The sequence below is a fragment of the Dendropsophus ebraccatus genome, chromosome 11 (genome assembly GCF_027789765.1).
Source record: "Dendropsophus ebraccatus isolate aDenEbr1 chromosome 11, aDenEbr1.pat, whole genome shotgun sequence".
Taxonomy (NCBI): Eukaryota; Metazoa; Chordata; class Amphibia; order Anura; family Hylidae; genus Dendropsophus; species Dendropsophus ebraccatus.
Genome location: NC_091464.1, coordinates 68963276 through 68980065, shown reverse-complemented (window position 1 = coordinate 68980065; position 16790 = coordinate 68963276). Strand labels below are relative to the sequence as shown.

The 16790-nt window shown below is 40.5% G+C and overlaps 1 protein-coding gene across 4 annotated transcripts in view; it reads right to left on the bottom strand.

Annotated features, from left to right (window-relative positions):
- The window catches only part of ROBO1 (roundabout guidance receptor 1), a 314224-nt gene that overhangs the window by 4438 nt on the left and 292996 nt on the right, over positions 1 to 16790 (bottom strand). For 3 of the 4 annotated variants that reach the window (XM_069945645.1, XM_069945646.1, XM_069945647.1), the window contains 4 exons: positions 14268 to 14677; positions 10774 to 10917; positions 663 to 959; positions 318 to 511 (listed from right to left, as the gene is read on the bottom strand). In XM_069945645.1, coding sequence (XP_069801746.1) covers positions 318 to 511; positions 663 to 959; positions 10774 to 10917; positions 14268 to 14677 — 1045 coding nt within the window. Of the gene's footprint in view, positions 1 to 317; positions 512 to 662; positions 960 to 10773; positions 10918 to 14267; positions 14678 to 16790 lie in introns of those variants that run through there. The other variant, XM_069945648.1, reaches the window with a different exon arrangement.

Sequence of the window (16790 nt, the reverse complement as noted above, 5' to 3'; positions counted from 1 at the left end):
AATACAATTGATGTATGATATAGAGTGTAAACTCCTGCCCTGAATTGTGCACTACAATGTTTGATGAAGTCAATTACTTGAAGAGTCATTTGCATTTTTCGAATGGTTCACAAACCCAAATCAAAATGGAAATGGAATTTTTTTTTAAATTTAGATGCATGGATTTTTATTGGAATTTTATATAGGTCTTTATTCAGATTATGCCTTTTGTGGGACTAAGCAAATACTTCACTGTATTTTTTGCACAATTCTGAAGAGAACAGTTGTAAATGAGATCTCATTGTGTTATACAAAAACGTAGTCATAATGCACTTTACCTCTATTTCATCTTCGTCAAAGGTTCTTTCATAAGTCCCTAACAGCTGCATCTCTGCTGCATTTCTTCGACCTGTCGCTTGATCTGTTCTCCGTCTTCCCCCAGATCCTCTTGAAGACATGGAACTAGAGGAGCTGGGATCTCGAGGGGTATTCGATGTAGGGAATGTGGGCTTACAATATGGTAAGATGTCCTCTGTACAAAAACATAAAAAGAAGAAAAATATTCAGAAGAAACGTAAATATGTACAAAAATAAAATGACATCTGTAGTAGTCAAATACTAGAGCGCTGTCTTTTTATGACCACGCCTTAATTTTTATTATCAATACAAAGAAAACTGCTGACCTTGAGTCTTTGTTGGCGTCCCATCTCTTTTTCCTGGTTTTGCTCTTTTCATCTTCCCATCTAAATGATCTACAGATTCTCTTCTCTCTCCTGAATTAGTCCGGACTTCTCCATGCTGTCTGCTCTCTGCTCCATCTCTCCCTCTGTAGTTGACCCCTTTTCTCTCCGCCAGTCTATCTAATCTTTGCTCGGCAGTTGTATACTTTTGCGGCATGCCAGAACGCATGTCTAGTTGTGCTTTGGATGGTCCAGTGGGGGATTTAATTGCTGGAGGCGGCAATGGTGGAGGTGGTAAATCTGTAAGGAAGTTAAAAAAAATGCATATGAACTATGTAAAAATAATAACTATTACATTCAGTATTGATCTGCACACTAACCTCATGAATAGAATATTGATTTATTTTATGGAATTAGAAGCTTTTATGGTCCATTTACACAGAAAGATTATCTGACAGATTATCTGCCAAAGATTTGAAGCCAAAGCCAGGAATGGACTTTAAACAGAGATCAGGTCATAAAGGAAAGCCTGAGATTTCTCCTCTTTTCAAATCCATTTCTGGCTTTGGCTTCAAATCTTTGGAAGATAATCTGCCAGGTAATCTTTCTGTGTAAATGGACCCTTAAACTATCAACATCCAATTTAATATCCAATTTTAACCCCTTCACATCAGCAATCAGTATATATACGTTCCTACTGCACATCCCAATCACTTGTACCAACAGGCAGGGCTAATCCACTTACCTCCTTCCTGTCAAATTGGCCAACCATGCATGGAGTCTGCTTTCAGGCACGCTCTATACATAGATCCCCGATTACACTGATCTATGCTATGCTATTGCATTGCACAGATCAGTATATGCTATCTATTGATTTCATGTTTTAAAGTGAAAAAAAAGTGTAATAAAAAAAAGTTTTAAAATGTATTAAAAAAAAAAAAAAAAACCTTATACCCCCCCCCAAATAAAAGTCTAATATACCCCCTTGCCCATTATAAAAAAAATATATAAAAAAATTAAATATTGTAGCGTGCAGAATTGTCCGACCTAATAAACTATAACAACATTGTTCCTGCACGGAGAACGGCGTAAATGAAAGGGGGGGGGGGGGCACCAGGATTGCTGAATTTTTAAAATTATATATCAGAAAAAAATGAAAAGGTGATCAAAAACTTCTGTTACACCAATAAGACATAAATAAAAAGAAAAGATCATGGCGCAAAAAATGACACCCAAACCAGCCCTGTAGGTAGAAAAATAAAAGCGCTATGGCTCTTAGAAGGCGGGGAGGAACATTGCATAAATTTGACCTAGACATCCATGCATCAGTGGGCTCGGTCTTAAAGGGGTTAATTGTGCATAGAAGTCTGATCGTTCGGCATTTGAATACAGGTGGCTAAAGAAGTTCTGGAGTTCTGAAAAGCATGGATACAGCCTACAGTCTATGGCTGTATCCATGTTTTTCCAGACTCCTAAAAGGCTCCTTCCAGTTTCTTCAGCCACGGTAATCGGAGAAACAATCGGACTCAAGCATGCTCCAGTTGTGGTCCTTTCATAACATATCTTTAATTTTTATATATCCCCATATATCAATATATCACCATTAATTAGTATTTCAGAATAACATGATTTGTTTAATAGATGTATGTGCTGTATGTGTCTATGTGTGGACGCCCAATGATTGTTATGAACATGAAGCCCATTGAGACCTTATAATAGCAATGTGTAATTTTGTGTTTATTTTATTTTATTTTTTATGGGAAGTTGCAGTACTGAAGTAAATGAAAGGAAATGTAAGGCTGGACATATCAGTATGTAGATGTCATTACTTTGTGGATAGTGCTAATCAGCTATAGTGTTTTAGAAAAACATGGCTGCTTCTTGCAGAAACAGTGCCACTTTTGTTCACAGTTTGTGTACGGTATTACAGCGTAGTTCCATTATCGTGGATGAAGCAAATCTGTAATACCACACACAACCTGACGACAGGTGTGGCACTGTTTCTGCTATGTTTATCTAATGTATAAAATCATAAGATAATTCCGTTTGGGTATAAATGTTCAAATATTTGACATACAAATCTAATCTAAAGGGTCTCTAACACTTTAGTTAAATAACCAGAAAAACTGTAAATAAGAGTACCGAAAATAAAGAACAGAAAATGGTAAATATTCCCTACGCTGCAATAACTGCCTGCACCATCCAAATGATCATTAGTGTGAATAAAAGCTAAATAAGCTCCCGACAGCGGCTTCTAATTTGACATAAATTTACTCTTTATACTTACATTACCGGGCGACTAATTGAGGCGTTGACATTAGGAGGGAATGGGAGTTCATTTTAGACAATATGCTGAATAAGGCACTATTTATATTGATCACATTTATCACATTTACTGCTTTAACGCAGGGTGCATTATAATGGCCTCTTACAGACGCTCTCTTTTTTCTTATTCTGTAAATTATTTGTTAGAAATACACCATCTTTTTTCTGTAGGTGTAGTCTGCATTCCAGTGATATAGGTAGAGAAAGGCTAGTAGAAGTACCAGAAGATATACTTGATCTCAAGGGGAAATTTTGTACCAGGGTTCCCTGCCTACCATATGCGATTTACAATGCTAGTGTCTTCTTATGTTATGTTATGGCTACAGATGAGTGTTACTCTCAAGTCCGATCCTTCGACATTTGAATACCGTTGGTTGACGAAGTTTAATGCTGCGGAATGAAGTCCTTGAGAACATGGATATAGTCATAGGACATAAGCTGTATCCATGTTTTCCCGGACTCCCTAGGGCTGCATCCAACTTCATCAACCACGGGGGAAATGTCCCTGAGTCACGCTAATCTCTATTTGTGGGCCTTTGGCTGCCCCAAGGTACCAAAGACCCTATACAACTACAGTCTGTGAATGCCATTGTATTAAAAGTTCAAAAATGTCAAAGATGTTTTAAATAAAGGACCACTTTTGGGCCTAGTTTACAACCCTGTTCACAAGATTATCTTGGTACAATTGTGATAGTTGCCAAGTAAGTAACTCCTTCCTAGGGAGAGGATCCTAGACAGACAGATAGTATTAGGTCAATTATAAACAGTACTAGTATACCCACATTTTATAGATCTATAGTATGGGACCATATTTCATAGCACTGTACTGAGACTTTTGATTGATTCTCTGACAATCAAAATTCCAACTTCATCTAGATTTGCATAGGTTTAGGGTATTGCATTCATATTAAAGACCTTTCCAAGACAGATCTAACTGAGTAAGCTTATACGGTGTTGGCAACCTATGTCAAGTAGTATTGAACAGACATGTCAAACTGTTCGGGTTCATCAATGTTTTTCAAAACTGAATGGTTGTAGAAGTTGGATAAGGCACAATGGCTGCCAAAAAAAAACCCATGGATACAGCCTATGGCTACGTTCACACATAGTATTTCTGTCAATCGTTCGGTCAACCAAAACCAGGAGTGGGACTGACAGGGCAAAATTATGACCTGTTCTCTGTTCTCCTTTATAACATCTTCTCTGTTTGTAGTCTGTTCCTGACTTTGGCTTCAAATATCTGTCAGATAAATCCGTGTGTATAAGGGCCTTAACTCTGCCCCAACTACAATAATCTAAAAGGGGGCAAATTTGATACAGAACCTATTTAAACTGATATTGCTGTGATGGAACTATTTCTAATCTATTGGATTGTTCAATCCATAAAGGCTAAATACATTAGGAACTACAAACATCTTGTATTTGTTTTTGTTTTATTTTTTTCCTTACTGTTTATACTCTTTGTATTATTGACTTCTTTAAAAATTCAATAAAAATATTAAAAGATATAAAAGAATTATCATAAAGTGTGCCTAATAATAATAATAATAATAATAATAATAATAATAATATAAATGGTTTCTGAAATCATATCTGTATAAAATTAGCTTCCGGATCTCTAATCTAGGCATAAGTTTGGAACAACTTTTTTATTGTTACTTTCTCCCTCTATGACCATAATGTACACAATGAGTTCCTATTAGAAAGCTATCCCGGCTGCAATAACCTTGTGTTATCAGATAAATTTCCAGCATATCAGTTCTATTGACAGTAAGGAGCCGCGCTGTCCAGGTGTACTGTCATGTCTGTGTTAAATGTCGTCTAATCTCAGATCCAGACCCCTGAACATATACTCAGGCTAAAGTACTGATAATTTTGGAAGGAGTCGTTGACCGGTATTACTTGCGCTCTTCATGCTGGGCGCTTTGTCCCTTTTTTTTTGTCTATCAAGTGCCTAAGACTCTCAGACAGGAGAAGAAAAAACATAAAAACTGCTTGTGTAGCCATTGATAAGGATCTATAATATTAAGCTTTCATATGATAATGGAAAATGATGCCCCTCTTTGAAAAATTGCTGACTGGTAATGAAATTCCTAATCAGATTGTTGTTGCTAAGAGGCAAGCGGCGAGGCGAGAGGCAGGAGACGGCGCTTCCCCTTCAGCAAATTTACTAAGGCTGACAAGATGACAAAAAATAGGAAAATGGACTAAACATAAATTTCCAGGAGAGCTGCATCGTTGCTCTTAATCTGAAAGGGGAGAAGAGGCAGAAATGTAGAGGTTTAATAAAAAACTAGGTGCGCCACCTGAGGCGTTTTCATTAAGGGCTTTCTTCTTCAAACATTAGCCCACTGTTTGCATTTCCTTCCGTGCCCTTTTGGGAATACAAGAATTACCTTTTCAGCCCAGGTCGATATTGTGTGTGAAGGCATGAAGACAGATGATTAGAGGCTACAAGTTTATTTGCACAAAATTTGCGTGAAACAACACTTTAGACATCAGCTCCGATCACATCCAGGCCGAGACGTTGACCTGAATGACTTATGCCGGATCGGACCATATAGCAAGGATTCTATATATCATTCACATGTTGTCGTTGGATAAAAATGATGATGTTTGATTTAACGGTGAAACGATAGAATCAGCTCGGCTCCATCTTCATTCTTCTTCATCTAATATCATCATATGGGTAGGACAGGGAGAGGATACATTTAACCCATCAAGATGCAAAGCACTAGGCTACAGTAAGCAGATTATCTGCAGTAATAAAGGTTTCAATAAACCCCATGCCATTTTTCAGCTTTTTTTTTTTTTTTTTTCAAATGTCATCTGCACAACTATTTCTATTCAAATGTGCCATTTCATCTGTATGACTATAAATATTGCATCGGCTTGTAGGAAGGGTCGGTATCGCCGCTGCAGATCGGGAAATAAACATGGTGAAAAAATAAGGGGGAATAAACAGGTAGAATATCGAAGAAGAAAATGTATTGTCTGAAATGATAAATGCAAAAGCAATTGTGCATTGTCAGAGGATATATTATTAGGATTCCTATAGCTGATGTTCCCCCACCACCACCCACATTAACCTCCTGACCATGGCAAAAAAAGTTGGTTTACCCTGTGTGCACATGCCCTAAAATCACAATGGGTCGGTAGTTTGTGACCATAGAGGACTTCCAGGTATACATAGATGCTGTAGACAATATGGTAAAACATTTATCCACTTATTGAGTTTTCTACATGCTGGAAAAAGGCAATAGGGGAGTCTAGCACCCATATATGTTTATCAGTGTATCTTATGTACTGTTCGCTAGATCATCATGTATAACATCATAGAGACATTTAGGTGTCGTGAAAGTCTTGGTAATCCTAAATAAAACAACTTAGTTTAGGAACTTATATTCTTACAATAGCCTAACATCTTAAGTGCATGGGATAGCTATCGGGTCTTTATCCTATGTAAGCTTATAAAGGCCCATTATTATAGTAGGATTATATGAGATAAACTCCCCCACTTGATCGAGGAGATCAAACAGGCACTGTCCTAGAAACTAATGTTTAAGAAAACCTTTCCACTAATATATTTGCTTAATCTTAGCAAACAGAATATTTCCAAATAATAGCCTTCAATCTCCAATCAATACAAGTGATATTTAGTGTCAGCAACTAAAGTGCATTGATTGCCAATAAGAGCCCTCCCGAAACTATTAGTCCTCACAGCGGCCGTCCATCATTCACAAAATTAAAATAATTCATCATTATGCTATCCATAGATAGATTTTATATGATATATGCATTGGAAAGCTGGAAGCCATACTACATAATGGACTAATAGCTCTGGTAAAGATACAAGTATAATCCATGGTCAAGTCTCGTAATTGTCCCATTGTGCATTTTTCCAGCGAATACATCATACAGCATGAATAATAGAATACTTAAGATAGTGTAATGCTTTACAATCCATCTTAAAACAATTAGTTTTTATAAAAATAATAACAGTAGCAATGTAACACTAATAAAGGCAAAGCAAATCCAACTCCAGCTTCTTGGTATCACCACTTGTGTCTCATCTATCCAGTGTAGTATGTGAGCAAGTATCAATGCTACTACCATTATTACTACCACCACTGCTGCTACTACATCTACTACTACTACTATTATCAGAACCAATAGTACTATTACCATTACCGACACTAGTACAACTAGTGTTTCTCCGAAAATCAAAAGGGGTCATATGTATATTTATATACCGTATTTTCCGGCGTACAAGACAACTAGGGGTATAAGACAACCCCCAACTTTTCCAATTAAAATATAGAGTTTAGGATATACTCGCCCTATAAGACTATCCCTTTTCCAACGCACTCCAAATAAAAGTTAATAAAAAACATCAGAAAGCAGCAAGATCTGAGAGGCAGAGAAAGAAGTACAATAATAACAGTAGGATACAAGGGCGGCCAGACGGGTGAAAGAGGTGGGTCTTTATGGGCACAGCACCACTCTACCGTACCTTTTTTCCATACCCCGGACGCCTGCAGCTTGATCCACCCTTCAAGCGGCAGCTGCGGCTGTTTTGAGCTCCCCCAATGTGGCGACTGCAGATTCTCCAGTTCAGTTCCGAAGTTTTTCAGCACCTGCCTGACGACACCCGGTGTATAAGACGATATATATATATATATATATATATATATATATATATATATATATACACAGTATTTTCCTGCGTATAAGATTACTTTTTAACCCAGGAAAATCTTCACAATAGTCGTCTTATACACAATAGGGGTCGTCTTATACACCGGGGTCGTCTTATACACCGGGTGTTATTTTTTTTCCCTTTCTGAAAAAGGGCTAGGGATCATTTTCCAAATAGGGCTTATTTTTGTAGCCCAACTCTATATGGAAGTAAGCCGCCATACTGTATGTCCCACTGTTGTTACTGTAATTTCTCCTGCAGTTTGGCCTCCATGCTGTATACCTTCCTTGCCCCTCTGTAGTTGTTACCCTATACTGTATACATCCCCCTCTGCAGGTAGTTCCCATACTGTATACATCCCCCTCTGCAAGTAGTTCCCATACTATATACATCCCTCCCCCTCTGTAGGTGTTCCCCCACACTGTATACATCCCCCTCTGCAGGTATTTCCCATACTGTATACCTTCCTCAGCCCTCTGTAATTCTTCCCCCATTCTGTATAAATCCGCCCTCTGCAGTAAGGCCCCTCCTGTATACCTCCCTCCCCCTCTGTAACTGTTTCCCTATACTGTATACACCAACCTCTGCAGGTAGTCCCCATACTGTATACCTCCCTCCCCCTCTGTAATTGTTTCCCTACACTGTATACACCCCCCTGTGCAGGTAGTCCCCATACTGTATACCTTCCTCCCTCTCCATAGTTGTTCCCCCATATTGTATACATCCCCCTCTGCAGGTAGTTCCCGTACTATATACATCCCTCCCCGTCTGTAGTTGTTCCCCCATATTGTATACACCGCCCTCTGCAGGTAGTCTCCAAACTGTATACCTTCCTCCCCCTCTGTAGTTGTTCCCCCATACTGTATTTAGCCCCTCTCCCTCTGCAGGTAGTTTCCATACTGTATACCTTCCTCAGTCCTCTGTAATTCTTAATGTCATTCCATTATGTATAAATCCACCCTCTGCAGTAAGGTCCCCCCATACTGTATACCTCTCTCCCCTCTCTGCAGTAAGGCCCACCATACTGTATACATCACTCCCCCTCTGTAGTTGCCCATGTACTCTCCGTCCCCCAATATTCAATGTCCCCAACTGTGCATCTTCTTACCCCTTCTGCCTCTTTGCAGCTTGTGATGAGCAGGTGGGGGTGGAGCCTACCAAGTCTGGCCCTGATTGGCTGATGCTCAGCCACCCAGTGTCAGGGATCTGGTCAGCTGGCTGTAACTAGGGATTATTTTTGGATTTTTTATATTTTAAGCCTTCTTGCCTGCAAAATGAAGCTTAGCTGTATTTTTGGGGTAGGTTTTATTTTCAGAGGAACACAGTAGCAGAGTTGATGGACTGGAGGGGCACATGAGTTTTAAGGTAACCATACACTTTATGCTAATATCGGCATATCCGATCCAATAGTATAAGATGTATGGGGCCTCCCGAATCTCCACTGATAGGTAATGTTGATAGAGAGACAGGTCAGGCATGATGGATTTTTGTTCTTGCAGGGAAAAGATGGTACCAGAGCTGTTTCTTATGTGGCTTACCCCTCCTTTCAGAGAACACAAGAACGTTCAGCCATGTCAAATGTTTGGGTGTTTTGGAAGGCCAGAAGAGATCACTGTTGGCCGAATGATCATTGTTGAAGAGGTATAGGCAGCTTTAGATGGGAGCCAACAGAGAAGCATGTCTAGATGGGAAATGAAGTGCTGCCACATTCATGACTCAAGATTAAGGAAAGAGGTGTAGCCTTATGGTGCGTTTACACAGAGAGATTTATCTGACAGATTTTGGAAGCCAAAGCCAGAAATGGATTTGGGAAGAGGAGAAATCTCAATCTTTCCTTTATGAACTGTTCTCTGTTTATAGTCTGTTCCTGGTTTTGGCTTAAAAAATGTGCCAGATAAATCTCTCTGTGTAAACGCACCATTAGTATCATTCAGAATAAATTGTAGGCAGACATAAACAAATACTGCACTATTTTATAAAAAATGGGTCCCTAGGTAAAAAACAAAGAAGGACCTCTCAGCTCCAACTTGCCCATTTAATCGAGTTTTTCTTAGGTCAAAACTTCCTAAAATCTTCCTAAAAAATCTTCCTAAAAAAGACCTTGTGGTCTAAGATAGTGAAGATATTATTTTACATTTTATCATGGGATGGGTTAAGGAATATGTAATGGAGTCAATGGTGAATCCAGGTAGCTCCTAGGGCCTTCATCATGGGAAAACCCAATAAAACTCTGTTTTTTGCTAGCTTACCCCTCAAAGTAAAAGTTCCCCTGTTCATGAAGGTGCCATTTTCTGCACCATCAGGCCTGTGCCTGCTGTTTATTCCAAAAATACCCTTGATAAAATTGTCCTGGCCCTCCTTTAAAAATTATTTTTAACCATTGGTGGACAGTGTCACAAAGGTGGGGCTTCTCTGCCCCCTCCCGCATCAGCCTGGTGCTGTAATCTACGCCTCCTTGCGGCATCACTGTAAAGGGAGATCCTAAAGCAGCAGGCACGAGACAGAGAAGGGTAAAGGGGATTCAGCGGCCGAGGAGCCCCGCCTTGATGGCACTGTCCACCAATGATTAAAAGCATTTTATTACCTAAAGGAGGAAAAGGACGCCTTTCTCGAAGGTACTTTGGAACATAGAGCAGGCACAGTACCTGGTGGTGTCGAAAATGGCACCTGAAGGGGGTGACAGTATCACTTTAAATGTTCACTGTTGGAAATCAGTAAAATGCAAGAACACACAACTGAAAAATTATATATGATCCCCATTTGCAAAAACATACAAGTTCTTCCTGTTGCCTCAGAAAAGAAGCAGAAACAGGGTACTTCATTTCCTTTATGATATCACTACTACTATGAAAACAACGGGTAGACTTATTTTGTCTCCAGAGAACAATACTGCAAAGTGGTGCCATCCACTGACAGCTTAAAATGATTCATTAACATAGTAAAAAGTTCTAAAAGACATTAAAAATAAATTAGACTTAAAAAAAAATACAAGCTCGGAAAAAAAGGAGAAAGGCTCCATTCATGCCATATGCAATGAAATGACAGAACTGTAATAAAAACCTAATTGTATTGTATTTAAATGAATCTCACCATCTGTGTAGACATCTTTCCGTAGATGTCCTTGCTGGTGTTTCTGTTTTTTGGCTGGGCGGCTTTTCTGCATGACGGCAGTGCTCATGTTACTGTCTGTCGACACCGGGCTTGTAGGTCTGGGACAGTGGAAATGTCTTCGTCCTAACAAATGAGAACATTAAGCTGTAAGTACATGTAATGCTATATATTTAGCCATGACTACAAGGCTCCTGTCTGACAGATGAATCTGCCCAAGCCATGGAGTGCTGTGATCGAACGCATTGTATCATGGTTCCCTAAGCCAAAATTTATAAATGTTACCACTGATTTATTACGTTTCACTGTATAATTGTTATCCCCTTCCGTGGTGCTTTGAGTTGTTTTCGGTATTGAAAAATCCCTTAAGAAGAATAAAAGAATCAGCAGATATCTAGAAGCAAGTGTTCATTTCTCCTGCAGCGCCACCGCAGGAGACATTAATCATTACACAGTTTTCTTTGAAACCATTTGCTGTCCATATGATATTTGGACAGGCTGGGTTTTCTAGAGCAAAAGACACTGTGATTGTAGATGAGTCCCTCTATTACTTTCTTATTCCAGAAATAATCCCCCCATACGGATGGGGCAAACATCAACTGTAGCACCACCCTTACTTGAAGCACAGCTGGCCGGACAAGAGAATGTACTGTAGTGAGCAGCCACGCATATAGCACAGCAGGGATGGGGAAGCTGTGGCCCTCCAGCTGTTGCAAAACTATAATTCCCATTGTGCCTGCACAGCATGTTGGGAATTTTAGTTTTGCAACAGTTGGAGAGCTGGAGGTCCCCTATCCTTGCCGTGCAATATGAATGACCTCTTACAAAGAGCAGGGTGCCCTTGTCTCATGTAGTTTAAAGTGTTACTGTCAATTTAAAAAAAGTGTCACGTGGGGGGGGGGGATTTATCACTGTGGGCCCTTGATGTACGCCACGAAAAAGGGGCGTATGCCTGCCATATCCCCCACTTGTCTGATGGGCAGGCAGAAGGGGGGGGGCAAGGCGGGGAGGAGGTGTGGCTCATGCCGCTCCTGACTTATGAAGGTTTACGCCTTGAAACTGGAGTAAACCGGGCAAACATCTACACCTGCTTAAGTGCTGCAGGTGTAGATTTTTGCGCAATGCCTGTGCCGGGCAGAGAGCCAGCCGACTCATGCCTCTTAGTAAATCTGGATGGAGAAAAAGGGGCAGGGCTTTATTTAAAACTGGCGTACTGGTATGCCAGTCTTGAGGACCCAGGATTCCCCTTGAAGTCTGGGTAATCAGATCCTCACCAATGGCTAGACAGAGAAAGGAGATGCTAAACCAGGAACCAGAAGTGCCAGCTGCAGAATTCTTCTGGCTTTACTGAGCGATTAGGGTAGTTCCGAACACCCAGACCCTGTGTGACACGTCCAAATTTTTTTCATTTTTTTTCTTTTACAATAACAGTAACAGTAACACTTTAAGTGAATTGCAGTGCATATAGTACTGTATGCATCACTGCTCAGTGCCTACAGGACATATATTCTGTGGCTTGGTAGGATTGATAGGATTTTTTTTTTAGTCCAGTGGGCATTCCTGGCAACTATATTACACCTAAGCTATGACTCACGGATTAGGACCACCCACTGGACACCTAATCCCAAAGTAAGCAGTACTTTTAGTCAATAAATTTCAACTCATATTACATCTTTTCCTATAAAACAATATCAATCTGTTCAGCTCCTCCACTTCTATAACGTGCTGCCTGCACTTAGGACAACATGTTTACTGCAAAAGGATTGCCTGAAGTGTCTAATTCAGTAACAGCAGCATCCATAGCCCATTATAATACAGCATTGTGATATCACATATGGCACAATATCATGAATATGCAGAGAGTCAGGCAACTGCTAGGAAAATAAGCAATAATGGCTAAGAAACGCTCAGCTATAGTTAAATAAAAGGCATTACTGAACGCCTACATAAGGATAAGTGCACAGATAAGCCTACATGCACACAAAGCATTTAAAAGCAGACATGAAAAAAAAATGTGACCCACTTACTGAATCGTATATATGTATGTTTTTTACATCAATAGGTAAATTTCCTATCATAGCTGTCGGGTATATGTTCGAAGTGCGGTGTGGTTTATACATTGGGTAATTGGTCACGTTTGAAGCTACGTAGATTCGGTGACTCCAAATAATCTTACTTAGAGGCAAAATTTTACTGATTTTGCTGCTAACATGTTATAGACGCATAGCATATCTACAGGATGAGGCATTCAATGGGTACTCTGGAGGTGTGTGTGGGGGGGTGTTTTTAAATCAACTGGTGCTAGAAAGTTATACAGATTTGTAAATTACTTCTATTGAAAATTTTCAAGACTTCCAATACTTATCAGCTACTTTATGTCCTTCAGGAAGTGGTTTATTCTTTCCAGCTCTCTGCTGCCACTTCTGTCCATGTCAGGAACTGTCCAGAGCAGGAGAGGTTTTCTATGGAGATTTGCTACTGCTTCAGATATTCAGACTACTCCAGAGTTCCAGACATGCACACAGGTGGCAGCAGAGAGCACTGTGTCAGACTGGAAAAAGCACACCACTTCCTGCAGGACATACAGCAGCTGATAAGTACTGGAAGGCTGTAGATTTTGTAATAGAAATAATTTACAAATCTATATAACTTTATGACATTAGTCGATTGAAAAACAATTTCCTTTCTATCAAGAGCTCCTTTAATGTCTGCCCCTCTGGGACATGCAGGACTGCTTTAGCACTAGGATTTACAATCCCTTTTAAGATTTGATCTGCCTCTTAATAGACAGTGTAAAGGGGTTCAGGAAGACCTCCATTCATACATTAGATATGCAATACATTTTTTAAGGTGGGAATACCCCTTTTAAAGTGGTTTTCTAATGATGAAACCTATTTTAAATCATGTTTGGTAAATAAAGTTATTTTACAACCTTTCTGAGCCGTTCCATACTTTCCGTCTGCTTTGTTGTCTTTATTTGCCGAATCTGTCTGGTGTACAGTACGTCCTGTAAAAGGCTTTCTGTTTGACACTCTAGTGAGGAATACAGCCAAATACTGTACATGTCCTGCCTACTGTGAGGGAGACTCTTGTATGTGTAGTGGGATGTATTATAGTCAAGAAGGTGTAGCGGGAGGGAGACAGAGCTGGTAAAATTCCTGGCTAGAGTGTACAACAGAAAGAGGAAGTCTACTAAAAGATGCAAATTAGACAGGAAGTGAAGAATATTTCCAATTATTATTGGAACACTCTTATATGTAACTGATCAGTCCCTTAGGATCTGTTCAGATGATGCCCATCCCTTAAACAGTGATTTTAATTTTCTAAATATTTAAACTAAACAAACACCAAAGCAATTTCTACTTTTTACTTTTTTTCCCCCACTTTTTGAAGTTTTTTCTTATCTTTTCCTATCCAAGCCATCAAGAGGGAGGCACATACTTTAGCCATGCATATTTCTTATGTATAACACTTACCACCTGCTGCTTCCTGCATTTGGTGTCTTGCTACTTTCAGTCCTGCATATTCTGCAGCGGCGGCAACAGCCTGTGCAAAATCGGCATCAGTAAAAAATGAGCCGTCCGAAGAGCTGACACTCGACCTCCCACTGGAGACATTGTCCTCCTCGGAGGCAGAACCCCATCCGTTAATCATCGAGCCTGTGACAGAACTTTCTAGATCTCCGACGCTAGAGGCGGGGGTCTGCCCTAAGCCACGTAACAGAAGTCTGCGACTTTGCATCTTTGTCGCCTCCATATCCATCTCATCCCCTTCTTCTTCTGGGACATCTGTATCCATGTCAGACACTATCGGTCCTGAAATGTATCCATATGTATGGGGAGGCGATATAGGCCTGGGCGGAGGAGGGGGACTTATTTGATGTCGCCTGCAGATTACATAAAGTCAATTTAAAGTCATAGCGTCCCTTATTTGTGCTTTTAGACAACAGACATGTGGCAGGAATAGCTTTTCAGTACACACATAAGTGGTGTTACCAGATGTTGATGCATAATGATCACACAAGCCACCTGATGGCAAAAACATTCACTGCAGTTAATATTTCTAAAGATTTCCAGAATATTTCAAACCATTTGCGCTTTCTGGTAGTGTTGAAAATAAATTGAAAACATAACAATTCTTTATAACAGATGCTGAACATGTGTCGGGAGATATTCCGGACTCATTTTACTGAAAATAATTATTTACGCCAGAAATATTTAATATGATATTTACCAGTTATAAACCATCATTTCAGCTTAATAGCACAGCGATTACTAACATTATAACCACAATTCTCACAAACACTGTGTAACTGTGCTCCTGACGGAATTGGAATCGTATGGAAATCTTCTAGAGCAAGGGGTAGAAGAGCTGAGTGTGTCATATTTTGTGTATAGCTCTGTAGTGTATTTAGTAGTGTATAGAATACTACTAAGAACCTTGGGGGAAATTTATGAAGACCAGCCTCCTCCTCATCTTTACATCCCACTGCCAGGCCTCCCCCACCCGCTCATCAGGTGTAGGCTGGCATAAGCCAGGAAGAAGGGCCGAATCTGCCCCTTCTCCCTGGCGTACACCAGTGCTGTAGATTGCATAAATATCCCCCCAAAGTGTCCACCAAGTAGTCGCATTTTGCTAATATGTATCAATATAGCACTGACTTTGTATGGTGAGGAATTGGTATCTTTAAAGCGATAGATCGGTGCCGGCGCAGGGAAGCCGGTGCCAAGGTCCATTTTTTAAACCCCGGCCCGGTTCCCATTTACGGTGCCGTTCTATCCACGGGTACTGGGCCGGGGCTGAAACACTGGAGGTGGGCCGGCCTGCTCCCAGTAAGAGGATGTCCTTGCCCCTCTATAAAAAGGCTCCATTGATTCTAACGGAGCTACGTCATAGAATGGAGGGAATTTTCTCAAACTGTGGGTGGGCCGGCCTACCACCAGTGCTATAGAATAGAAAGGCGCTGTACATGCCAGCTGCGGTTAAAAAAAAAAGAGACTGCGGCACCGGCTTTCCTGCGCCATTCTATCCACGTACAAACCTTAAAGCGAATGTACTGATGGTACATTCGCTTTAAAGGGCTTATTTAGGATAAGAAAACATGGCATCTTTTTCCCTGAAATAGCACCGCCCCTGTTTTCAGTTTGCGTGGAGTATTGCAGCTCAGTTCCATTTAAGTGTATAGAGATGAGTTGTAATTAGGGATGGTCCAAAACTGGCGAGGTTCGGGTTCGTATGAACCCGAGCGATCGGCATCAGATTCCCGCTGTCTGTCCGCTCCATGGAGCGGGTGGATCCAGCGGGAGGACCGCATGGAAAACTGGGATACAGCCTATGGCTATGGCTGTATCCCAGTTTTCCAGGCGGTCCTCCTGCTGGATCCGCCCGCTGCACGGAGAGGGCAGACAGCGGGAATCATTGCCGAGAGTTCGGGTTCGTACGAACCCAAACCGAACTCGGTTCGGACCATCCCTAGTTGTAATACCACATACAACAAGAATGGTGCTGTTCTGGGAAGAAAGTAGTCATGTTTTATTTTTTCTAATCCTGGTCAACTAAATTCAAGGAAAGATAAGGGTGGACACTTCAACATATTAGTTTGCTCTTTTCTGGACACTGTGAAAGTTAAAGGGGTTGTCTTATAAAGACAAGCCCCGTCTATACTAATTATAGATATACATATATAGATATTACATTGGATGGTCCCTGCTTGGGGCTCCCCTACTGTGAATCAGAATGAAGACCTATTCTCTACAAGTGGCTCCCATTCTGGTAGAACCAAACCATCTTTGTTTTGTATATTCATCTGAATGGCTGCCATGTAAAAGCTACATTCCTTTTGCAGGGGCCCAACAGGTGAACTGCCTGGCTGACTGCATCTTCCACCACTGGGGGTGCCTGGTGCAGGACTCAAGGAGGATCAAGTATTAACCCTGAGGGCCAATATTTAAGATAATCATGGGTTATATAAATAATGTTTTCTGGTTTGATTATGGCAA